Genomic DNA, 27,850 nt, shown 5'->3' with positions numbered 1-27,850 from the left:
ATTACATGTCCCTTTTGATTCTAGCTCCATCTGTTTCCAAAACCAGACATTGTTTCCTAGTCCTTTGCAATTACCAGGGTGTTATGTTGCCTTTATAACTAAACTACAGTGGAGACAGCTGAAAAGTGCAAAGCTTTCTGCCAGCCTCTGCAGGTCCCTTGGTGCATGAAACTACAAGAAACAATGTATTGTAATGCAGATGTTCATTGATTCCCTGCAGAATTTCACAGACTAGGAGTCCTTCACCATGTGACCTACAGGGATTTGTACTTTACACAATATCCACTATATAGCATATCATGTCCAAAGCAAAGTACCGAGTGAATCTGATCATTCATCCCTTGCACATGCCTTTCCAGCTATCAACTTTTTTCAGAGAACAAGTCTTTTGTGCTTGAAACATAAATGCCAATCAAAACAGAATACGTTTCTAATGTGTATCACCTTTCATTCAGAGTTCAATGCCTTTTACGAGTCAAGCCAGTGTTCTTGCCTCATGCTGGACATGCACAGTACAAAAGAATTTAGGAAGATAATGGATCAATTTTAAGTCTACATAGACTAAAAACTTGCCTACTTGCAGATTAAGATGGCTTCCAAAGACCCGTTTACACCTAACACACCAAAACTGAGTAGTCTTGCTATGTCAGGTAAACTTTTCACATATGGATAAATAAAGCACCAGGAATAGTTAATTAATACCCTCAAACTAAAAACTAATAGACTTGAAGGTTTTAGATTGTTTCATTCTTCTGAAGCATTTCGACTAGGATTAAAATGTAGTTTTGCATTTGAAACTATTCTAAAAGGCCAATTGAATAAAATTAGAGTTCTCCACATGTGAAATGTACATATGAATAAACGTTACTTCTAACCTAGGTTAATTTCTACAGCAAATAACCTTGAAATTAATTTTAAATTCACATATGTATGTTAACTATGTGAAACAATGATAAGGAAATGGCATCCCAGCTGACAAAACAGTTGGAATGCTTGACAAGGGCTCCGATATTCAGTAATGAACTCACAGCTTTCTGATATTTTAAGCTGCAAGTCAAACGAGGTAATGCTTATATCCAAGTTTACAGAATCTTACTTGAACCACAAAAGCAAAGTTACAGGAGTCACCATAACAAGGCAAGATGGGAAATATCTTTCAGTTTTCAAAATTTAGTACTGCCTTTTCACATGATGTTAGTGAAACTATTTTACACCTCAATTTTATCTTACAGCCTTATGGCCACTATTTCTGGCTAGTGGGCATCATTTTACTTTGTCAGTTGTGACCACAAATGAAAATTCTTCCCATGACTTTTCTCTGTTACACATGCTCATACACAGGTCATGCAAAAGCCTGTTTCCCACAAAAGTCAAAGTTGCATGAGAGAAAGATGACAGCAAAGGCTTGGTTGCTACTTCCATGTGAGTTCACACAGCCACTCTCACCTTCTCATCTTCCAGGCCTGTGCATGGAGCAGTCCACCAATATCAATTGCCCTGAAGAACAGCAAACTTCTGTACTAAATATGTCTGTTAATGGTAAAGGAAGGTTAATTACATATGCCAAAGAGTAGCTCTGGCACTAAGGCCAAATACGGCTGTATTTATATGCTGGGAGACTTCCTTAGCCTTTGAACAGGTGACTGCTCACAAACTACCTCTAGAGAATGCTCCTTGCAATGCTTTAACTCCTGCAGCTATTTGGGAAGAGTGTCAGCTGGTCTCAACCAAGAACATGCCAGGGACCATTACAACCCTTCACAAGTATGTATTAGCTTCTGTCACTACTGAATTTCCTTACACAGGTATAACCTAATTTTCCTTAAAATTCTTAGCCCTGCATCTTCTCACTATAACACAGAAAAGTGCTCAGCATGTAAGAGCAGAGAGGTGAAGCCCTGAGAAAGGTCTGCAGGAGGAAGTGGCTGCTATAGCCAGCGGAATAATTGATCAGTCCTAGCTGGCCAGGGCAAGATGGATATCCTGGTGCTCCTATAAACAGTCCCATATTATACACTAAGAATGACTTTTAAAATATCATATATTTAAACATAAGTTTGTACAATTATTTGATTAGACAAGAATCTCAGATTTTCGTACAAAAGAAAAAAACAAAAATGGGGCATCATTGAACCTCTAGAGTTCAAGCTTTTAGGAAACATTTGGCAATGAGTCCCAGCAATGCATGGATGAAGTCTGTAAGTCATAGGTACTAACTGCACCATAAATGTCAAAGAAGTAGAATATAGTGCAAGAGTATTTGGGGAACAACAGTTTTAGTCAGTCAGACCTAAAATGGAGCGATGCCTTGCAGAGTTCAGCAGATCAAGTTTCAGGTAATTGATGCAAATATAAGCTATGCATGGAAAAGGACTGAGAACACTACAGTCTTTGAAGACTTGGATCAGTTCAACATGCAAGACTGAAAATTACTGGAAATCCTGTATTTAATACACAGGTGTGGTACTCTCTTCAAACAGCTCCAGTAGCAGAATCCAAACCACGAAGACATAGTAGGAAGCTTTCACTTCACCTACCTTTACAGTATTCAAGTGTCAAAGCAAGAAGTGCAGGGCAAGGGTTAACTGGATGGCTGTTATGCCCTTACTTTTGCCATTCTGTACCTACATGACCTCCTCCTAGTTTCAAACTAGTGATGGAAAACAGATCAAGATGCACAGAAATCCTCCCCTGCTCCTCCACGGTATGGGAGCCCGGCTCTCTGCTTTTAATCCAATATCCACTTCACTACAGAAGATTTATTTAGACTGGCTCTTGTTTCATAAAGGGCTCCAAAAGTCTATAGTGATTTTTGACACTTTGTTATAACGTTGCTATGACCCCCCCACCCCCTCCTCACATACTACACCACCACCCAGCCTCATTTTCATATGGATACAAAGCACTGGGATAAAATGATGGTTCATTATAGTGGTACAGAGCTCTTATCTTCATCCGGCAAGAGTCATTTCCTTCCAAAGATTGAAATGCAAATGTGAAAATTAATGATAACTGCATTATCTGATAGCAGAGATAATACCGATTCACTGTCAGAGTAACACACAGTCGTTCTATGATTTCCTCTGCTTCTTCACAATATTCTTCTTACTGTCAGACTATATCTATGGTTAACTATGTTTCATGGATTTTTGTTAATTTACATCAAATAGCATTTCCAAGATCTTATATCTACCACATTTCCCCAATCAAAAAAGAAACAAAATCAGGACAGTAATCTCCAAGTCCTTCTTAGGACTGGTTTAAAGGAAAGAAAAACAAAAAAAAAAAGAAAAAAAGAAAAAGAAGTAAAAAGAGGAAAAAACCCAAAAAAGACTATCGCTAATGTCTGTTTCTATCTTGTAGTGGTCTACCAACCATTCTAATCCATATTAAAGAGTTTTTCTTTGTAACCCAAACTGGTTATAGTACTACTAAATAATGCAGAGTAAACCCAACAATCAATACATATTTACAGTGATTCTTATGAATGGTTACAGGAAATCTATTCAGAAAAGCTTTACAAACTATCTTTTATAGCAGGTAAAAATACAAACCTTGTATGTCAGATGTTTGCTAGATCCTTTCTGATCCACATGATGCTAAAGCAATATATTCATCTGAAAGCCTGTGTCTCTCTCTCTTTTATTAAACATTAATAGCAGCATAGCTGAATTTATCATTATTTTAAAGCACTATTTAATTTTCTGTTCACGATTTTTCTTAAACTTTGATACACAAGAAAAACACCAACCTGTCACAGCAATTAAACTATACTGTGCTATATTTAACAATCCTCAGTACTTTTTTCAACAGTTCTCTAATATATATCAGAGTATTCAGTTATGATAAGTCTTCTGAGATCTAACATGTATTGTGACTTCATCCTGCTTTACTATTATCAATAGCAGAAGTTCTGTTGATTTACTGAAGGCAGAATTTTACACATGGGAGACTTCCACTTTATGTGGAGAGGAATGTCAACAATACATAAAGAATTACCATAAACTCATGACAAGAGTTTTAGGTCTTATTTTCCACTACTTTTTTCTTTTTTTTTTTTCATTTTGGGTATGTGGGCAAATCACATTTTCTCACTTTCTAAGAAAAATTCAGATACATTTCAAAAGAACTTCTAAGACTGACTTTCAAGACCATCCAACTCACAAAATCAGCATGTTCTGCAAGAAAGCTGTGATTCTCTACAACTATGAAAGAAAGAAGAAGAAGAATCTAGTTGAGAGTATGCTGCATGTAAATTAAGAAGACAGAGGTCCAATTCCTCCTCAGAATCAAAATTTTCTGGGTAGCGTTAATTTCACCTTTGTAAATGCCCTACACTCAGTTCCCCAACTGCAAACACAGTTATTGTTTCTCTGTCTTGAAAGGCAGGTACAATTTCACTGACAGATGAAACACTCATAAATTACTGGATCGATGTGGGAAGAAAGTAAAAAGAACTGAGTATCACCACCACACAATGGTGGAGTGGGTTTTGAAAATCTTTTTGGATTAGTCAGGACTAAAAACTGTGTCCCCTCTGCTACAGTGAAGGAACTTTCCCTTGTGTATTACTCACAGTATAGGTATGGGATGTCTTCTTTTATTCCCTCACTATGCAATAATACCACAGAATTTAGAAGACCACAGAGACGTTATCATTTGTAACACAGCCTGCATACACAGTTACCAAAGAAACAAAAATTGGGAGTTGCTTAAGTGAAGGACTGCTAGAATTTATGCATTACAAATGCATCCAAATGATACAGTATTCCTAGAAGTAATATACAATATATTAATTCATTCATTCCATTTTAGTTGTAAGCAATTGTCATGGTCAGCCAGTCTAATTTCTGCCCCAGTGGAATCCACTCCAACTAAGAAGTCCAGCGTTTGCCACAGAACTGGATCTCATTCTCTAGGAAAGTATCTCATCCTGAATGTAAATATTTCTAATGACAGGTAAATAATTTTTCATAAAATGTTCCAATAATTAACATTTCAAGAATTAAAATCTGTTCTTTGTGTCTGAAACTGTGGAGCTTCAACATCTATTTAATCTTCGGATACTTTTGCTAGAAAGAGGTGCCCACTGCTACCAGTTTTTCACTCCGAATTTAAAGTAGTTTGTAATCAGATTGTCCCTTAGTATTTTCTTTGATAAAAGAAACAGGAAAAGGGACCTAGACTTTTTCATGATACCAGTCCTTTCAACATTCTAATGGCTCTTCTCTAAACCTGTTTCAACATCGCTCTTGAAATATGAATACAGGAGGCAGAACCTTGTTTTAGCATCAAAGAAGACTGCTAAGCAGACAAGTAAGACAATTTGAGAACCCAAACGTATTCTTTAGGCACAACTCTGTCTTTTGGGTGCAACCCTGGCTCACTAAATCCCAAGACTTTTTCAGACTACTTTCTGTAGTAAGACTTCAAGCACCTTCTCGTAAGCATGTGACTTCCTATCTAATTATACTGAAACTAAAATTTTGCTGCAGCTAACAGGTGAAGTTATTCAGATTCAGCAATAGCAATATCTATACGTTATTCAACATTGTCTTTGGATTGTAAACATATTGCAAAGAATTATATACTTTAACTCACCATTACATACTAAGTTAGATTTACAAGACTTTTTTCCATAAACCTATAAAGATTGGCATTTTTACTAATCTCCCTTTAATAGAAGTCTTACATCACTTATTTCATTATTTCCAACGCGACCACTGCCATGTGGACAACTCTGTCATTATCTAGACCAACCCTGATTTACTGTTCTAGTATTCCAGAATCTCCAAATCATCTCAAACCTTTTTTAAAACTAGGACAGTGGATCACACAGGTCCTAGAAAAAATAAATTAAAACTATCAGACTGCTTAATTTAGGTAGAATTTAGCAGGTTTAACACATTGATCAGTTGTTGATGGAACAGAGGTACAGTCATTACTTACAGACAAATAGGTTTCCCAGCACAAATGTGTTTTAAGCAGACCAGAAATATTTAAATTACTCTATCCTTTTTTCTGTCCCGTGTAACTATTAAAAGCTCTGACTTGTAATAGATCAATACCAATTTTCTAACGATCTTTTTCTTACCACATTTTAAAATGTCATCTTCCTGTTATCAATGATGCTACTGAATCGCAGTTACTTTTTTCTTTTTTTCTTTTAGCCAGGCATTATGGTTCCTAGCATCTGGTTACATCCACGGTTTTCTCATTCATTTTTAACTTGGACTTTTCTGGGGTTTTTTTTAATTCTCTTCTAGGTAAAGTCAACATTGCCTTCACTTTTATTATAGCTTTTGGAAAATCTAAAAAGCATTCTTAAACACTTTCAAGTTATAACTTATACTTTTTCATTCAAATATTTCCTCCCTTTCAATGCAGTTCACATTTGCTGTCTCTTAAAATGACAAGTACAGTGGACTGAACTTGCATACACAAATACAGGCATGACCACTGGATGATAAACAAACACTGATTTCTAATTATGTAAACAATTTCTCTCTCAAGATGTCATATAATAAATAATTTCCTTATTTGAGGTTCAACAATATTTTAGTTGAAGGGCCTGGTTTTCTAAAATTTTCAGAGATTTTGAGAAAGTTGTTACGGTACAGAAGCATGAAACTTCTAGGATGTGTCATTCACAGTTCCCCAAGTTTAGGAGGTTTTTGTTAGTACATATAACAGATATCCAGTAAAAAGCAGAATGATCCTATTCTCTGTGATGGGTGGTCTGTGGAAGACATGCAGGAGATATGCCTATTGTTCATTATGTGTTAAAGCACTGATCATTGACTCCTAGCAATAATACAAAGGCTATAGAACTATGTACACCTACATGTATCAAAGCATCCATCTGATAGCAAACAGTGTATTTGAGGCTGTAAAATGACCTCTGCTTTCTACATTTAACAACCAAGTCATTTCATGTAAAATTTGTTTAAGCCCAGTCTTGTTTTGCAGGCTCTATTCCTTAGACTTTTGCTGTTGGTTATAACGGAAAAAGAATCAGTACTGTGTGCCCATATATAGTCTATTGACTTCAGTTTCCATTATTTCAGAGTAGTTTTCTCATCAAAAAGAATTTTTTCAAAAATGAGGACAAAACCAATGAAAATATTTTAAAAAACATTCAGGTAACACTCAAAGGGACTACAGAAAGTAGGCATTATCTCTGCAATTCCTTGTCAGTGAAGGTCACAAGACTGTGATTTTTAAGATTGCTTCAGCAGAAATTCTTTGAAGCTACAGCACATTTAACATTAGACTTTTCTTCATAAAAATATTCTAATTACAAAGGCTTGGGAATACATGCAAACCATTTAACAATGCAAATTTTCAAACAAAATAAAAACTCTAATTAATGCCGGAAGCTTAATTTTGACTCATCAGTGAGTTGTTGCTAATGAATAACTCACAGAACGTCAGTGCCTGACAAGTATTGGCTCTGAAAATAATAGTATGCTCCTTAGTTCTAAAAAAAGTAAAAAAAAAAAAACAAAACAAAAAAAAACCAAAACAAAACAAAACAAAACAAAAAAAAAACCAACACAGCTCTACATTTTATATGAATCCTCGAGTCACCACAGTTCACACTGCCAACTGACTTGTATCACGCACAACAGAGTTGTTGGATTTCTGAGGAAGCTCCATCTCAGTAAGGAGACCAGAGACAGATCAGATAACAAAGAATGTATGGTCATCTGCTATTTGAGGTAGCACCTTTACTATCAGTTGGTAAAATTGCTGAAGAGAAGTTTTCAGTAGTCCTGTTCGTGCTGTGCTAAAATATGTTCTTAAATAAGCAAAATATTTCATGCTTTCTCCCACCAAAGATCTGAGAAAAGTTATCTTTGTACTGCATTGTCAAAAATTATCTTCTGTTGATTGTTTCTTTTTCTGTATCAATAAATAACCGAGTTCATTTTAGAAAGCATGCATGATGAAGAGTATAGTATGTGGTATGAACATTCTTTTCTTCCTACATGTTAGAGCCTTGTAAAGAACCAAAATTTAAATAAAATAGAGAGGCTTAATTCATGTTGGTGATCATCAGTTTTTCTGAAATCAAAAGGAATTTTCTCACATTAAGCATTGATAACCATCTCATCCCATGTCAAAGCTACCAATAAATATTACCAGAAACACACACATCTGCTTAACTGAATTTTTTCCGCAACAAAATAAAAACTATTCTTTTTACTCCACACCATCATGAAAGACCTCTGAAACTTTTGTGTAAGGCAGCTCACATAAAAAGCAGTAGCAGCCCACAAAATGCATACAAGTATGTTGAAATATATTAAAACAAAAAAAAAGTAACAAAAAAATTACTGATTTCAGATATTTATTTATTACAAAATTAAAAACAAATCATGTTAATCACTGAAGTGTACTGTGAAGCTGGAAAAGGCCATTCTGCTACATCCAAATATATTTTTTGTATTATTTAAAATGCACTATAGTGCATTATAATACTAAATCTGGTTTTCATATAACACTATAGTGCTTTATACGGAATATAAAATTGTGTATTACCATTAAAAACATTTTAAATTACATCATAATAATTAGATATACTAGGTCTTCATTTTTTTTGCCTTTTATTTTCCAGCTACTGGTTTCAGAAAATTACCATTAGTTTTGTTCTTCTCTTCATGAAGAGCATAGAGTAATTTGCAAAATCAAGCAAGGCTGAAAATGTGATTGAAATATACAATGTTTTTTCTAATGAAATATTATTATTGCATTATAAATTATTGACAGAACGTTTCTGGAACTCTTTTCTGATGTGCTCACCATTTTTAGGGAAAATATCTATGAGAGATCCAGCTAGCCTGAGAGGATGTTTGGCTTCAGATGCATGTTTTCCAACAGCACCGTTAAAATGTAGTCAATATAATGGATCTTTAAGGCCCATTCCAGAGTCCATACCCATGAAAACACTGCAATGAGTTCAAGAATTGCCTAAGAAAAACACAACTTACCCCTTTGCCTTAGGTGCTTTTATGGTACTACAGAGGTTTTACATATTTACATTGAACAGACACTTTGAAAGAATTACCATGCTACCGTCACATCTTGTACCTTAGCAATGTCAGCAATGTCACACTTGCACCATCTTCACAGTGCATCATAGAAAAACGTTACCGTTAATTACTGTCTAATGTGAAGCGCTAACACTTCATTTAACACTAGGAGTTTTTCTTTCAACTGAAATCAATGACCAGGTGTACTAAATTATTTCAATCAGGCTAAAACAAGTAAACAAAGTCCTTGAAAATGTCATGAAATACCATGGCTGTATGTTAAGCTTAATAAGTTGCTAAATGTAGGCACAAAGCTTGAGAAAAGATGCAGGCGTTTGGTTGGTGTTCTGGCTTCAGAAAACAGAGCAGCAAAGCTTCTTCCTTAACACAATCATGGAACTGAGAACTTACTGATCAATTTCAATCTTAAAATTCTAAGCAGCAATATTTTCCTTTATATCAAGCATGTATGTTAAGACATTTTATGTTGCACAATTTACAAAATGGTATAGCCCAAACCATTTTTTTCTCAAGAACTTTATCTTAGTGCTTATCAATCAATTTCCCAGACTCTGAAGGTTCATAAAATAAATAGTCCATTAAAATTCAATGAAAGCATAACACATCTACTAAAATACAAATATTAAAAAACATCGGAAACGAGTTTCAGAAATATTTCTTGGCTTTCAGCTGGTTTTTTTCCTACCTGGCCCATCCCAATCTTCATTCTCCACAGCAAGCTGCCCTGGTTTCTCTGAACGCACATCACCATCAGATTCTGCAGCCCCCTGGATGCCTTCTTCATTGCCTGAGAAAACAAAGAAACATAGTATTGACATATTTCAACAGTGACTTTTAGGCAGAGATCCCACAATATCCAAACAACGGTTTACATGCAGAAGTCAAAACATATGCATGTCTATAAACAGAGAGAAAATGAAAAAAGTATATTTGACATGTAAACATCTATGAGTTCCCAGTGATCCAAACGAGCCCTGAGTATCCAGTCCTTTCAGTTCTGTGGAGAGACAAATCTTGGAAATCAGTGTTTACTCTGTATGCTTAAAAACCAGAATCACAACTTGCACCTAATTCTGTAAACCAATGCACAGAAAGTCATTAAGTTTGTATGCACAAATGAGAGAAAGAAATCAGCTTGTTACTCCCCAGGAACAAATGCTTTCAGCTATGCGTTTTCCTGAATTGACACCTAACTTTCTTATACATTCCATATTAATGACACAGTACAAAAATATGATGCACTAAACAATCTGGCTTTTCAGGCCACTACTGGAGAGCTACACTTTGGTATTTCAGCATTTAAGGAATTTGCCCTTAAAGGTCATAATGTACCAGGAGGTCCCTATGATCATTTTCTCCCTATCAAACTTTATCTAAAGAAATGCAAAATTTCTGATGAACTTCAGAATTTTCACCATCCAGAGTACCTGAGCGCATCTGTCTGCATTCAGTAACTATCCACTACAAATCTGTATATAGGACATTTGGAAAATTATGATAAGGTTAAATTTCTAGACATGTCCATTCAATTTTTATTTGAAGAACTCCTTGTTGAAAGTGCAGTTATTTCAGTTAAACAAAGAGTCTACGCAAGCTCCATGCAAAAATACTATGAAATAATCACTATGAAAAATTACATTGAAGGTGAGGGGTTGAGGGGTTTAGGTATTAACACAAAATTATGTGGCCGCAGTGATGGGCTAAATGACATCTCTGAGGCTTACCCAGACCAGTACTTTGCTGCATTTGTACTTTTTTATTCTATTTATATTCTAATCAATCCAAGAAACTCTTGCATAGAAAGACACTATGAAAAATGGAAAAAAGAAAAATCTACACTATTATCTACATCAGCCAAATAGGACTGAATTACAATTTTAGATTTTTTAGCAATCTTGAAGCAAACTGTTCAAAAAAACTGTGGCAGTACTAAAAAACAGATTTTGTGTATTTTAGAATTTGAAAATCAGACTGTTTACTGATTTGACAATAGGAGAGCAAGAAGAAGCAAAAAGCAGATCAATTAAGCACTAACTTGTATTTTTTTCCCCCCTCGATAACAAAAGCTTTTATTAGCAACATAGGTAAAGAAATGTGATTAAAACAAACCATGCCAGATCCCCATACGTTATCACTGGAGCTATATTTATACCAGATAAGATTGCGACCCAGAGTTTTCAAGTACATGATTATATACAAACACTATAAAGTATTAACTTCATGTGCACATGTATCGGCTTGTAATAACACATTCTTCCTTGCATTCATCAAATAAACAGGTTTTTTTTCTAAGTATAAGAGCCTGGTAACTACTTCTCACACAAACACAATACTATACTCACTCCAGACTTTAGTAACAAAAAAATAGTTCAGTGTAGGTGTAGTACTAAAAATATAGCCCAGTGTACAGGCACTTAAAGCTAAAAGACAACACAAATATCTTATTAGTTTTTCTGTTAAACACACTGTATAATTTTACCCAGGCATTTGACGTTCACATGCTTCAGTTCAATCTGAAGTTACACTTCAGAAGACAGTTTAAATCCTCACATGTTGAAAAAGCTATCTCTTCAGTTTCTTGTAAGTCATTTTAGCAGTTACTTGTAAGTCATTTTAGCAGTTACTTGTTTTTAACCAACTAGCCCATTTTAACCAAACAACCCCACTTTTTTTGGGTGGGCTGAAGAACCTATCAGATACTTTTACCTTCACTGCAACTTACAGCTGCAACGAATTGCTCTTTATTGGAGAGACACAAAGGACAGCTTTCCAAGGTTCAAAGCTGGCAAGATTAACTCGAGTTTTCTCCAAAATATTGGAAAGCACTTCACAGTAAGGGCAATTCTGAGTTTCTCACTCAAGCTGCATTGTCACCATAAAGCTCTCAAAACGTTCTTTGCATGGAATTTTTGTACAAAAGAAAGTGTTTTCCTTCCACTATAAACAACAGCTCAACAACAAAACCAGCAAAATTTAGAAGTAATAAGAATTCTAGATAGAGTCCAGGCATGGAAAATTTATCTCCAAAATATAAAAGGTTTTCCAGGTTATAATACATACACGCCTGGTGCTCGCATGCAACTTTGACCGTTATTTCAATTAATGCAACCAACGAGAATATCAAGCAAACAAAACTATTGGAACTGAGAGGAGGAGAAACTTATGTGAAAAGATTGGGCTGAAGGGGAAAAGGACAGAATTATAGCTAGGCTATACAACCTACAGCAAACCCTAATTCAGTACTTGGGAGATGAGAAAAGACCTGAAAATGTATATTAGCAGATGGCTTAACTTTATATTAACTTGTTTTTTCAGTGTTTCATGAAGTATGGTATTACATATTTTTCATAATCAACTTGTCATGAATTAATGCATGACCCGTGCAAATAAAGTGCAACAAAATATGTAGAATTTACATTAAGGAAAATTCTGGTTTGCATCTAGAAGTAATTTTAATTATTTTCATTGATATTTTCTATTTTCTATTATTCATCAACTACCACACATTACAAACTGGCAATATCACAACACTGATTTCTCCTGTTCCCCACACTACTCTCCCTCCCTACTGAAGCAACCTGATAGTGAAACCGGCAAACAGTACACTACTGTGGACTTCAGAATCCATCAGTGAAGCTAGTCTATCCTAGGTTCAGCTGAGCATCAAGGTCAAACGGAAATGGACAACTTAGTCAGTCCATTTGGTGCTGAAGACACTGAAACTTCAAGAAGCCAGAGGAGGCTAAGGAGGCTTAGCACAGGAGCTGATAACAAAACACACGCTTTTTTTCTTTTCTTTCCTCTTACTTAATACTACTTTAGCAGCTAATATTAGTTTAGCACAACTTTGTTGTGGTAAACAAATTTCCTTACAGAATTTATTTTCTTTCCATTGTTTATTCTTTAGTTCATTCACTATTTTCCAGTCTCAAGAAGACTACTTTATCTTTATTTTAAAACTGATTATATTTTTCTCCAATTTACAGGTGTAGACATCTAATAGGATTCAGGACATTATTTTTTTTTCTTTCTTCCAAGTCAAATCAAGTGTTTTTTGCCTTATACACCGCTCACTTTGCAACTGTTTATTGATTCCTTTCTAATCCCATTGTTTTTGTTTTTTCTCATGTTTGTTTCTTCACTTTGCTGCTCAATTACATTTTGCATTCAAGTCAAATGAGAAATAACTTTTTACCATCAACACCAAAGAATGGTATAGCAGTACTGGCAATCATATACACTCTAAAATGAAGCAAAATCTGCTTCTGTTTAGGTTTTTCCTTCTGGCAACTAAAATCAGTAAGTGAATTCTTTCCTGTAAAAGAACATCACTGCATGAAAAAAGAAGACTCTTATGAGCAAGAATCTGAAATATCATATGGTATATTTACTCATGAGTCAAGCCTACTGGACTTTTTATTATTTCTCTATATTTGGTATTAAAACTACACTTTGGGCAGAATTCACCTCTTCTAAGATTAGATGTCTGAAAGTTAAGTTAGTCCAGACTTCTTATGTAGGTGCTCCTATAGATAGGGAAGAGAGAAACCTCCTCAATGACTCATCCTATTCTAGGATGCCAAAGATACGAGAGCCCTCTTGGTGTCTGAGGTAGCTGAAATGAATCCTCCTCTGAGACACGCAGCTTGGACTAGGAACCTATCTTTAGACAGCTAAAGTTAGGTGAAACAAATCTCTGCCTTACAATGAAGTGCTGAGTACACAAAATACTGCTTAACTAAGAGGAAAAAAAAAATCTTATTCAAACAGCTTCAATAAGATAATATGAACAGAATTTTAATCTTAACCTTACTATTTCTGACCAGCATTAACTGTTTCTGTTGCTCTTCAAAAACAGTTCAAAGGGGTTTTTTATGTTGTTTTTAATATCCCAGTGTTCATGCAATAGATGCAAGAGAGCATGCTAAAACTCTGCAATTCAGGGTGGTACAGTTGGTCAGGGAATCTGAAGACTATAAAGGGACATATTACCAGAAACATGAGAGGAAGAACTCCAACATCTCTGACAACACTGACAAGGAGGAAAAGAGACTTGAATATTAACAAGTAATTTCTCTTTAATCTTTTTAACAAATTAAAGACTTCCCAATTTGTACTTAATCAGCTTGTACCACAAGTAGTTGTGGTATTTTAAAGAAGCACATGGGTTAGAAGTTCTCAACCCTGCTGTTTTAATCCATGTTGTTCCTATCAGTATTAGGCTCTTACAGAAAGTCTTGTACAATGTAACTATTGAACTTTCTTACTAGGAACGTTACAGCAGCTGTTAGTCACTCTATAATGTATTTTGCAATCAGCTAAATCAACAAAGTCTTTTCAACAATGAACAGTTCAGAACTGACAGATCTACTTTCTTGTTCACAACTGCTTATCACAGCATAGATATCATATATGTTTGCCAGGTGCTCCTATAGTTAGGATACCTTCACAGAAGCCGCTCACGAAAGATAAGGTCATAAAAGAGATGAAAAATGTGCAAGCTTCATACGCTCATGGTTTTATCATCAGACAAAATAGCTTTGGGTGAAGGACCGTACCAGTCACAAACAGCACATGGCAGCTTCTATTACAGTGAGAGAACATTAGAAGTTTGAAATTCAGTTTGTGTTCGTTCTTCCTGGCAGCATAAATGTAAACTTAAATTGTTAACATCCTAATACAGCTGTTCAGAGTGAAACATCACTTCTCAATTATAATAAATCAATTCAGAAATAAATTGTTACAAAGCCTGTAGCATTTTGTGCTGCCAAAAGAGAAAACAGACGTGATGCAGAGACGGGGGGAGTCACACACTGTAGGTTTTAATTCAACAAGGAACATAACCTTACGTACACCGACAGGCCAATGCAACTGGCCGTGAAGGGGCAGGCTGTGCTGGGGCCCTTTCCTGCTTTCTGTCACAACAAACAGCGGTTTTCCAAATTCCAGATCTAACCAAATAAAGATTGTGAGACTGCATGTACAAACTAGAGGCCAGAGATTCAGAAGCTACAAGTTAACATTCAAAAATTATCCTTTGTTATTTGCTTTCTCACAATGCCCCATGACCAGTAACACAGCTTACAAACACTGTTAATCTTGCTCTCGAATCCTAAGAAACACACTGTAAGCTGAGAATCACTGCCAGGAACCTCTCTTCAGAAGCAACACTTGTAACTTTGAAATAAAACATATACAACTTAAAATACAAATGCAATGTACTTAATTCATTCAACGTAACTTACCTTTTGGCAGCACACACTATGCTTAAGAATACCAATGACATCTAACAGAACTTAACTGTCCTTGTAAATTACCCCTTTTTAAAGGTTCTATGCATATATTTAACAAGCAGAAATCTCTAATTTTAATGGCAAGTCTTCAGCAGATATAAAACATTCTGTTTATAAAATACATGCAAATAATGGGGAAAACATCTTTAAATATGCTTTTGGTATGGAAATAAAACTCTGAGAATAAAAATAATAAATTAGGAGGGATGTTTCCATACATTGCCATATTTGGCTTCTGGTGTGCGAACAAGCTAAACAACTACAGTCGCTATAGTGACATTCAAATGGATTCATTCTGCAAGCCTTGCAAGAACAGAAAGACAGAGAGGCAGAGATCTGATGCTATCACTACCAGACTCTGTTATCACTTCATCTGATGTATATCCAAAATAATTTCAGAGAAGCCCACCAAAGTCAACTGAGGCACCCCCTCTACCAATACAGTAAGTTTGAGCAAAATTTGGCCCTCAGATGACTGATTTACGAGGGTACCTGTAAGAAATCAACACTTGTACATGTTAATCCACTGCATTTTATATCAGATTACATTAATTATCTCAATACTTTCCTTCTTTGCAAGCAATTATTATTTTCTGTCATGCTGATTAACAATCACAATTTCTCCTGGGATAAATCTCATTTGAAATAACTGTATGTTTCTAGTTGCCTTAAGCACTCTTAAAATTATTTATCCAGCAGATGTCAGAAATAATGCACTGTTTCTTATCCTAACATTTATGAAAGGTCTATGAATATCCATGTATGGAGTACCTACATGTGTGCAAGCTGTTAATGCTACAAAATAACAGTGTAGAAACTATTTTAGCTCATATTAAAATCACCACTTTGTTTAACAAAATGACATCTTGACACAACGACATTTCAGCACAGTGGTCACATTAAAAAACAGTGTCAATTATTTCTAACCATTTCGTCTATGGCATTTTTCTCTTGGAATAATACACTGCTGTGCAGTCACTTCATCTAGACTACATCTGGTCTTCCTCTTTCTCCAAGTGTTTGACACGTTCTCATTATCGCACTGTTTGCTTTTGATCCTTTCAAGACAAAGATCACTCGTTCACATGAGTTTCTTGCCGAACAGTGAAAATAATCCCTAAATTGTATTCAGACTTCCCTTCAATTAATGAGTTTTATATTTATCCTAATTTTTAGGGATCGAATCTTGTGGCACCAGTACTACAAATGAGTACCATTCAGATACACTGGCTACCCAAAAGTTTCCATAGCTTTAAAGGGAAAAAAAAAAAAAAAAAAAACAAACAAAACCAAAACCTCAAACCCTAAAAAAGTCTTGGACCTTTTCAATGTTTCCCCATTAAAATTTCAAATACAAGAACTCTATTAGACATATTCAACAATATGAATTCAAGACAACCAACCTGGGGTTCAAATTTACATAGCTCTAGGTACTTGATTAGAAAAGCAGCAGAAGCACATTTTTAAAGATATTTAGGTCCCCCAAACAAAGCCTGTTACTTAGCATAATTTTCAAAAATTCCAGTGGAAATAAACAACCCATGAGACACTAAAACACCCTGCAGCAGAACAGAGATGACTTCAGAGACACTCTAGTTAAACTCTTAAGTTTGAAGACTCTTCTGCAAGTTGATATTTATACTTAATTGAACAACAATTCTGTTCTTTTCCCACTGCAGAAATACTATCAGAAATTATCATCCAACCAAGAAAATCTCATTTTATTATGTACAGCTGGAATCGTTATCATATACACATGCTGTTTTCGTGTGATTCCCACCCACTGCTAGATAACAAATATCAATATAAATCTTTTTTACAAAGTGAAATTTTAGTTTACCTTGTAAATAGTTTGATGCTTTTATTTAAAATAATCAATAGTCCCAGTGCTTCAGTATCAGAAGCAGCCAATCCCCTATTGCTGGAATTGGTTTCCAAATACGTGCTGTATTGTATGTTATTTCAAAAACAGTCTAGACTTCTGAGAGTCAAACCCAAGACAAACACTTAGCACTCATAAATAAATGTTGCTTTTTGTCTTATCCACAAGCATCTATCCAGCAATAATATGTATCTTATCAATACTTATCCAACAATGTCATAAATTCGCCATTTGCTTCATTTATTTTTTCTGTTCCTAAGAGAGGCAAATTACTGCAAACAACCCCACTGTTGCCTTATACAGGATACAGCCAGTGAGCAGCTCTGCTTTTCGGACATAGGTTGACAACAATTTTTCAGGGAACAACTCAGAACTCTACAACAGTATTTGGAATTTCTGTGTCAAAAACACCAAATCAGACAAAAAGGCAAAATGGACATCTTTATAAATTAAATTAGTACCAGCTGTATAGTACACATGAACTAAGAACATGTGCTGAAATTTGCTATTTGTGCATTTCAGATTTTAAAGATTACCTTACTAATTTGCAATTCATATCCTGTCAAATTTAAACTCAAATTTAAGTCAATCCAAGTTCAATTTCTGTGACTTTCTACAAAGAGGACATTGCTCTATTTGTTTTAACCAAATAATCCCTTTCCTGATAGCTGTGACAGAATTCACAATTTCATGGTTAAGAAAACCAAAATGTGCTGACTGAAAAGTCTGAAGTTGCTTTGATAAACTGCTTAAAGTTGAGTAAGCTATTTAAGTGTTCCTCTCACTTTATGATTCTATACAGTTAAAATAATGTTTTCTATTTGGATCTATGTATTTACTTCTTGAAACATGGCTTGCTTGTTTCTTTTTTGTGATACAGTTTTCTGTCTGATGATAAAAGAAGAGTTTGCTTGTCAAACTCAGGTCAAGTTTTTATCCCACTAAAGTTGATGGATTTCGGTTAGACTAAAAATATAGCTTGATGGGTTTCCACATGGGTTAGCAGTACCTAGAAAAGAGTACAGGATAGACAATCTTGTATTTGTTATCCTTGAAGCCTTTCCATGCTTTCAAGTGAATGGTCAGAAAACTCACTCCAGCATTTTCAAATATCTCCTTCTCTTCTAGCAAGAAAACAGGTAGTCCCCTGACCTCCGGTAAGAGTAAACTGAGAAAGCATGAAAGGTAAAGCACAAGGTAAATTCTGATATTCAGAAGAAAAAGGTCTCCTTTCATCCTGCCAGTCTAATTCTGACTCATCACCACTCAAAGGCTATTATCACAGAACCCCCTTCCTTTCTTTGCCCATATTCAGCATCTGACGAAAACTATGGAAGATGCACAGTATTCAACTGTTTCAGCGGAATGGGATATAGATGGATGCATAGGAACCCTCATTCTGGGGGACACGAGATTCCAACACAGGTTCACAAACATGCAACAAAAGAGGTAACTATTGTGTTTTTCAAAGGAGTAGCACTGTGTGTTCTTAGTCAGATTCTTATTATCCTAGGAAATGAAAATATATCAGTACAAATACATGCCTTCTGTCTCCACTTATTGAAAGGAATTAATGTGTCCTTTACTTGGAGAGTCTACATAAATAAAATGCAGTGAATTAAGATAAATTTAAAAAGAAACAAAACCAAACAAATAATAAATAAATAAATAATAAAAAAAGGAATGTACTCCAAGAAAACAGAACAGAGGTATTGCCAGGGAAAGATAATGTCAGGCACAAGGGTGGGGGGGTGTCTGGTGCCAACTAAAGCCGAGGGCTGTGCAATCACCTCTATCAGTGCTCTATCAGTGTCTACACTCCAGCCAAATCCAGAGAAAACAAGGAGTCAAAGATTCAGGTCAATAAGCTTATAGGCGATTTGCACAAACAGCTCCTCCAGCAAGGTAAAAAACAAAGTCATATTGGCTTTTCTTTTTTATTCCTTCTCTTTGAACTCCCTGGTCCACACACACCCTGAAAATGTCAGTGTTATATGCAAGAATTTAAAGAGCTGAGCTTCTTAATCCCGTTAAGAAATAAGAACAAAGTTGCCTGTAAAGATCTCCTTATTGAGCTCAACGTGATTATGGTATAGCTGCCTTACGCTGATCCTACTTCCACTTGCTATAGCAAAAGAGGTAGAAATTTGTCACGAAATCCATTACTGAAAATGAAAGAAACATTATTGATTGACAAGTTTCTGGTTTAAAAAAAAAAAAAAGGCGGTGGAAGGGGAGCAGGGGAGAAAGGCATAACTCTACTTTTTGATCCCAAAAAAGAAAATAGCAAGCATACTGTTAGCCATTACATGCCTGACATGAAAGAAGTGAAGGATATTTGCATACATACACACAGGCATACACACCCAAAGTCATAGAGGAAAACAGGACAGATAGAAATCATTTTCAGGGTGTTAACAGTTTGTCTGGTATTACAGACGGTAGCATGATAGCTTTGCACATGAAGTACGAAAGGAAAGATTAATGCACAGTAGAACTTAGCTTTGTATATGCTTTTTCTTATATGGAGAATCACATTGCAGCTGTTTCCCTGAATCTCAAGCCTGGCTGCACAATCAAGTCACATGGTTTAATATAAAAAATTCCAGTCCTAAGCTGGTCTGGCAAGCTACTGGCAAAATACATGAGCAGAAAACCTGGATCAGGTTCTGAGCTCATCCCCTCCTGCCTTAAGCACAATACGAGAATACAGCAGCAGGTATACACTCACTATGCAGAAGCCTAAATATTCCCAAAGTTCTCCTCTTGCTTAGAACTGTGTACACGTTTCAGACAGCACTGGATTCACCTCAACTCCCTCTTCCCCCACAAATAAAGATAAGCAATGTATTGTGAACTGCAACCATGCATCAACACTGATTTGCTACAGGTATACACAGCACTTTGTACTATAGATCCTAAAGGCACTGCATGATGAAACAATCAATCTTCATCCCACCCTATGCATCCCCCATATCTTCCTATGTCACCAACTGAAGCACAGTTAACAGAAGGAAACAGAAACCATTTGCTTTCCAATCTATCACCAGCAGTGTCACAGCCACTGAATGTCCTTCCACTGAGGGCTGGTGCCAATGCTGCCTTATGATGGAGCAACAATGGGGAGCTACAATTGAAGAACAGTATATTTCAACAAAATTGTCCTGGTAAGCAAGGCAGCAAGAAATGGATAGGTCTTCTTTAATTGTCAGATATGTACATTTGTCCATTTGCCTCTTTCTTCTGGAAAGAGTCCCACATTTTCTCTCTTGATTCTAGTCCTTCCTGCATCTTCTTCTCTTGCCTCTTTCCTTCTCCAAACACAGCTACTTCACTATCTACTAATCTAAAGTGATGTCTCTCATTGTTCAAGGTAACTTTTCCTTTGAAAGTTAATCCTTCATCAAACATGTCTGCTAAGAAGGTCACAAGGAACTGTAATTTGTTTAGCCAGATCCCACCCTTATGAAGCGGACAAGGCTCCTATTCTCCCTGCTTTTTACAGAGATGAGAGGTGCCACTGCCCTATGAGTACAGCAAACTTTCCAAGTAACGGATGAGAGTACTTTTTTTTATTTTTCCTGACAGTATCTAGGCAGGATGGCAGCAACCAGAGACTAAAAAGCAAATGATAAACTACTTCACAGCCATAGTTCAAGTTCAAGAGAACATGACTTCACACTTTGCTTTTCATTCCATCATCTTCAATTCTGTGGCTTTTGTACTGTTCCGCTGCTTATGCCCCCTTCTTGTAACCACTTTCCTACTTTTATTAGCCCCATCATGCCCCCAGCTCACTTTTCATGTCTCTGTTAGCATCACCTCATTTTCTTATTCTTGCCTATAAAAGTTAATCTATAAATACTATCCACAAACTGACAAAATGCAATGCATTATCACCAAGGCTACATCCTACCAAAGTTTTCATTCCTTCCCCAAGGATTGAGACTAGTGCAGCTTTGTAGTGGAAGAACACTATGACTTATTATTATTGCTTTTTCTAAAATATTCCCTTTTCCCTAACTTCACTGTCAAAATTGCAAACAAATCAAACTTCTAACTGCCAACTATTCTAGGCTCTTCTAGAATATTCCTTCTCGGATGGGAAACTTCATCCAAAGGTTAAAATTCACAGTTACAGGCTTAAACTGATCCCTGATAAATACTAGGCTTCTAATTTCCATTTTTGCTTTTAATATTTACATGTTTAAACACTGTTCACCTCTTCAGATTTGAGTGTAAATGAAGGCAACACAGGCGTAATTATTCATATGTAGCAATGTTAATTCTGGTTTTGTGGTATTGCAAACCTAAGGGGGAGGTGGAATTTTCCAGATTCCTTGTCATAAAAGCCATTAATGAGTAAAAGGAGAAGTGAAAATAATAGCCAAAAGTCATACTTTTGAAAATGGAGAAGATGTAAAATGACATGCAGTTCAACCAATGTGACTAATTTGCTTCACACTTTGCAGAGGCTTTTGCCTTCACCTTCTAATTCTGGCAACTATTCTGCTGAATCAATCTCACAAACCCAAATTAATAAGGTAGGAAGGACAACTATGGCTTTATAAAGGTTAGCTGTTTGCAATTTAGACAGGAAGAGACTGTTCCCGGCTTATAGTATGATCAGACACAGCTTGACTGGAAAATCTCTTCAGTCAAAAAGCCAAAGTTATCAAGTTGTGAACCTTTAAGTCCTCTACTTCCATTCATCTGAATGGTGAGTTCAGTAAATTTTCGCTGTCAGTGCCTAGTTTGGATAGTTAAAAGCTTCTGGTTTTAGATGATGCTTGGATTTACACAGCTGGGGAAGTATGAAGCCTCACAAACACCTTGTCCCTAACAGTTGTGCCATTTGTTGCCATGTCTTTCGATTTCTGCAGAAAGTCCCACTACTCACTTGCTCTCTTATTCTAGATCAGATAGGAAGAAACTCCAGAGAGGGAAATAGGGAGGCAGGATAGATGAAGATTTATATCCAGTAAAATCCACTTATGTTCTAGAACCTTTAATGGTCCGTGCTAGCAAGAGAATGCAGAGAAGGCATAAAGGATTAATGTGCTAATTCTGATATTTTCTGGGAAAGAGAAACCTGTCACATGAGAAAATGCAGATGTACATTTATTTTTTCCCTCCTTTGAAGATATCTGTGGTTTACAGGTTGCCAATACTGTCAAAGAGCAAAGCAAAAATCAGAAAGTCAGGCCCTCAAAACAGAAATTAGAATGCATTTATTTGCTCTCTAACCTATTTGGCACATATGTCATTTTCAAGCTTTCATTCATAATGTATAAAGAAAAAATATCTTTTTTGAAAAACAGCTTATTTCTCATATCATCTTCTAATTTCAGTACAAAGCAATACAAAGGAAAAAAACCAGGTTATGAATGATTAACAGATTCATGAAAAAATCATGACAATCATTCTCACTTTTAGTATTTATTATACAATACAGTCACAAACCCTTTCATGAAGAAAGGGCACAAAAAAAATTATTTGCTTTCCAGATTAGTTTTGTCTTGCTTGGTTTAATACTCAGAAAAACCATACATGACCTCATGTACTACACGTACTACACATAAGATGTGACACTGAAGAACACTGGGACACACATGAAGGACATCCAGTGGAAAATGAGACAATAATAAAAAACAATATATCTAGTATAATAAAAACATATCTAGTCTCCCACTCCACCCTTTTCCAGGGATAGTCTCAACTTACTTCAAAATGGGACTTTCTGTCACACTGCCTTGGCTGGAAGTAGATTAGGGTTTTATAGGCCCCTTCATCCTCAGAAATTTCCTTTTCAACTCTTCTTCTACAGCAGTTGCAGTGGATAGGTTCAAGGGGTTTTTTTATAACTACAACACACTTGAAAAAAAAACTGCTTGGGAGTCAAAAGTATTCAGCTTCAAGAATCAGCAGATGTCCTTAATAAGACCTATGATAATCAAGATTCAGATTTAAATGTATTCCCATTTAATTTCCTGATCTTGTTTAATACAATATTCAGTGGATTTACTGGTTTTTTTTCTGAAAGAGGTGTCCCTTCAAGGAAAGTGCCAAGATATCCTCAAATTCAACATGAATTTGCAACATTGATTGCTATAAACAAACAAACATAAATGTATTTTTCTGGATTTTACCCAGAACAGTAGTATTTCCATTCATGTACCCTAGAAATGCAGTAAGAAGTACAGAGAAATGACTATATCAAACTGATATAAACTAATACTGGTGCACAGTCTTCCACTGCTGACAAAAGGAACTCAAGAGATGCCAGTATAAGTATGCAAATAGTGGTTTAAATAATTATTTAGTAATGCCAGTAACAGGAATGGTACTTTTTCTCAGTTAAGGAAAATGATGTCTGAGAGGCACATGAACAAGTAAATGCAAAGTAATTTAAGTATTTGTTTACAGTTATAATATCACTTAACTCCCCATTCGTAAAGCATTTCCATTCATAATCTGGTCTCTCTTCCTTCACAGTAAGATTTGTAGCAGCTAAACTCTAAGCTGTTGACTAGACTGACTTTGATCTCTTAGGATACTGACTAAGTATCAGGAACCTGTAGAATAAAAAGTAAATTATACTTTCAAAAGTTTGCAAGCTACTTAAAGGACATGCAGAAAATACATTTTTATGCCATCTCCACTAATGACTAAAGACTCAAGGAAAGACTAACATTCTGTAGTCATAACATTCGACTCTTCAAACAGATTTATTCTACTTTGTCAAAGACAGATGAAAATAATACAAATATAGGACCGTATCAAGCTATCATGAGAAAATGTATGTCAATATCTGGGAAAGGACAGACAGAGAAATCATCAATATCCAAATGCCTGAGGGGGTTGTGGACTAACAGAAGAACATCACCACAACTCCAGCTATTTGATAGGCATCCTTACCTGCAGAAGACAAACAATAAAACAATCAAGCAGAAATCTGGCAGAAGGAAAGTTAAATAAATGTTCTAAATAACAGTACACGACAGCACGCTTTTCATCAGTTGAATGGGAAATAGCACAACCTTGCAGAATGAACAATGGGTAAGAATGAATTGGTGCAGTTTATGCTAAAACACCTCTACCTTCAATAATTTGCAAGTAACGAATGCATCAAAAAGGCACCTGCAACTTTAAAAGTTCTCCTTTCACAAATCACTACTTTTCTACGATGGATAATAAGTTCCATAATAAGCTCTATTTTAATACTAGAATCTACAGACACAATCTGGTTTTCAAGCAATGTTTCCTAGGCAAAGAAGCAATGAACAGACAGGCTGCATTGCTGGCTTTGGATCTGATAATAATTGACTTCTGAGGCCTGTTCTCTACAGTTAAATATATAGAAAATAACATTCTTGGAGGAAAATACTAAAGGCAAGACGATTCACCTCCCTGAAAAGTACATTTTCCAACATATTTAAACATTTACCCCCTGCCAGACTTAACTCCACAAGTGACTTTTTCCTATTTTTAAGGTACTGTATTAACAAGACTTTTTGTACATTTCAAACAACAACAACAAAAAAAAATCTTTTTGACCAATTGGGCAGAATATGGCCAGTATTTCCTCAAAAGGTGGGCTACAATGATTACCTTTATTACAAAAGTATTCCACTTCTTCACAGTTCAGATTTTCAGGCTCAAACTCTGCAGAAAAGCTTTCCTCCAATGGAAAGTCTTCTTTAGAGACAGTATCATTTTCCTCAGACAGGCACTCTTCTTCTTCATCCTCAATGGCATCCTCAAGCGGCCCTTTAAAAAGAATCAGGAACACTGTGGCAAAACCATCTAACAGGACAATGGGAAATACAGCCTTAGTGAACTTATAACTGGAGGTCTTTGGCTAGTTTTTCCTTCCACAGCTGTGTTCAGCATTTATGGGAATTAGACAAGTAACATTTTATGGAAACTGAAATTGAAAGTGACTGTTTTCCTGATGACTTCAAATCAGAATATGCAAAGTATTATTAATAGTGTATTAGTAATACATCAGGTTTTTTTAATTATTCATCAGGCTCCAGTATTAAACAAACAGTTTTAACAATAGAAATCAAAGCTACATTCATAAACCCCGGTAAACACTGAAGAGCCTTCTCTTGTTTATTAGTCATTGTTTTTTGATGCTGAATTACAGCACTTAATACGTTGCCTTTACAAGCTTTGTTTGTCAAGTTAACAGCAGTGACAACAGTGAATTACTACAAAGGTATTGACAGTATAAACTTCAGCTTATTCTGCTATTTTGCTTCAACCAGAACCTGATAGTATCCATGATCATCCATTTGCTAGACCATTTAATAGACTCCCAGCCAATGGACAGGACTTGGATGGACTATCACATCATTTCACAGAGGCCAAACAACCATCATGGTAAACTACTAGCCAAGGGCTGCAGAAATATAAGCCAGTTACAGAAGCAGGGCATGAGTCTGAATTTGAAATGGCAGCCTGGCATCTTTGATCCTTCTTCTAGTAACCTAGACAGTATCACTGCTACAAATCCTCTTGAAGAGCCAGTGTCTGACAGATCTACTACAGAACACTCACGTTACCAACTGGAATGTACTCAAACATTAAAACTTCTTCTTTCTTATCACTGTACAATCACTGGTTAATAGTAACTATTTGCTAAAGACATCTTCTGTGCAGGATGTAGAAAATTACCCTAGATTTAAATAGAGATTTGAAATAACTGAACATATTTTAATTTAACTAAGATTTTATTAAATGTCAGTATGTTTCAAAATCCATCTTAAAGCTGGATTTCAAAAGAGAGATTTCATTATACAGGGTTGAGGCTTGAAAAAAATTACATATTTCACTCTCCAATGAAAGCACAGCCTCATTTATAATTGACTGAGTATTTCTTCCTTGAAATGAAAGCTAGCTAGCTAATGAAAAAAAAAGTAATTTGTATTTATATGATAGTTTTCCAGTATTAAATACACTATTCCTATATAATCTATCATGCTGAGATACAATATGTAAATGATTCTGTTGCATTTCATGGAAAGGGATAAATTTTTAAAACAAATCAAAAATTGACTACACTCGTATTTTATATAATTCATTATGAACCAGTGACTACCTACATTTATTAAAACAGCAAAATTCATTCTATGCAAGGTTGTGTAATTCTTGCTTCAGAGGAAAATGATGGTTACTTTTTACTGAAATTGATTAAGATTCCCAGCTGGGATTCCATAAATTAATATAGCCTGTTCTCTTACATGGAAACAGGACTATTTGTGCCAGATGAGAATCTGACCAAATCAACCTGCTTTTGCGGACTCATACCCACCCAACCAGCTCAATGACTAGCTGTCATTCAACAATATATCTCCTAAAATAAGGGGCTATTATTATGGCTGAAGAAACAAAGATCCTCACTATCAAAGTATCCATTACTGTTAATTGCACCTTCTAGCCATGTTGGGACAAAATCCAGCAACTGCATATGCACAGAGAATGAAGAGTGGGTATCACACTGTACGGAACAGAGAACAAAACAGCAGCATGCACTGAAGCAGTGCACTGCAGCTAGACATGGGCAGATTTGGCACCTTTCATGTGTCCAGTTTCACAGCAGAAATGAAAGCACAAGTGGTTCTGCACAAACTATCAAAAAGTACCTTTCATATTTCATAATATTATCAATATGTGACATTATCTGTAGAGCCACTTATTGATGTGCACTCCTGGTAATATCTGGATAAATAAACTAGGAAGGACAAGCAAACACAATGAAACACAAAAATATGCTATTTTAGGGAAACACACATTTCTGCCATGTATAAAGATGGATAAATGCCATGTTTTCAAAAGCAGTCACATGCCTTTAGAAAATTTTCAAAATATTTTAAATTTTGGGGAAAAAAAAAAGTAAACTTCAGCCAGTATTTCAGTGTAAGTCAATTTCCTGCTGAATGACTGGCTCTTTGTCATTTGACTTTTTCAATAAGTGTCTTAAAAAACACAGCAAAAGCAAAATATCTGCAAGTAATTCAATTGGCATGTGTACATGACATTTACGTTTGTTTCTAGATGTTAAACCAGTTTGTTTGATCAGCTCATCAGTACATAATCAACAAGCTAATAATCACCACACATTAATTAAGAGAAGAACAGAAGTGCAGTTGGTATGCTTTCATTTGCAGCAGTCATGGAAACACAGACCTCGTAATTTCCATTGACATTGTTTCCAAGAAGGCAGAAAAAAAACAATGTGCACACCAGCTCCACAGCACAGGTTCAAACCCCTGTCATTTTGTGAGTTAGGTCTTTATTTTTTAAACAAATCTCAGACTGAAAAAAATTCTTGACAAATACTTCCACAGATACATCCTACCTATGAATGGGTATGTAACACTTGCTAAAGTTACATGTCCAAGCATTTGAAAACAGGAATGTAAAGATTGTCGCATCCTAGTAAGATCAGAGGCATGCATGCATCTACGTCAGCTTTCGCTTTGCATACACCAACCCACGTACAACAGCCAGTGGTGTTTATCCAGTCGCATATGGGCACACATCAGAGATTTACGTAACAGCTCACCTCAGGGGCTAACATCAGACCCCGCACTCAAAAAAACAGCATGAGT

At 35.7% G+C, this 27,850-nt stretch overlaps 1 protein-coding gene across 2 annotated transcripts in view; it reads right to left on the bottom strand.

Moving 5' to 3' along the window:
• The window catches only part of ZFPM2 (zinc finger protein, FOG family member 2), a gene marked incomplete at both ends in the record, with an annotated part of 316,731 nt that overhangs the window by 223,971 nt on the left and 64,910 nt on the right, over positions 1-27,850 (bottom strand). The window contains 2 exons of one of the 2 annotated variants that reach the window (XM_080639610.1): positions 9,742-9,843; positions 24,843-25,001. In XM_080639610.1, the coding sequence (XP_080495736.1) occupies positions 9,742-9,843; positions 24,843-25,001 (261 nt within the window). The remainder of the gene's footprint in view (positions 1-9,741; positions 9,844-24,842; positions 25,002-27,850) is intronic. The other variant, XM_080639611.1, reaches the window with a different exon arrangement.

The sequence above is a fragment of the Psittacula echo genome (assembly GCF_963264785.1).
Source record: "Psittacula echo genome assembly, chromosome: 2".
NCBI classification, from domain to species: Eukaryota; Metazoa; Chordata; class Aves; order Psittaciformes; family Psittacidae; genus Psittacula; species Psittacula echo.
This window is presented reverse-complemented; position numbering and strand designations above follow the sequence as displayed.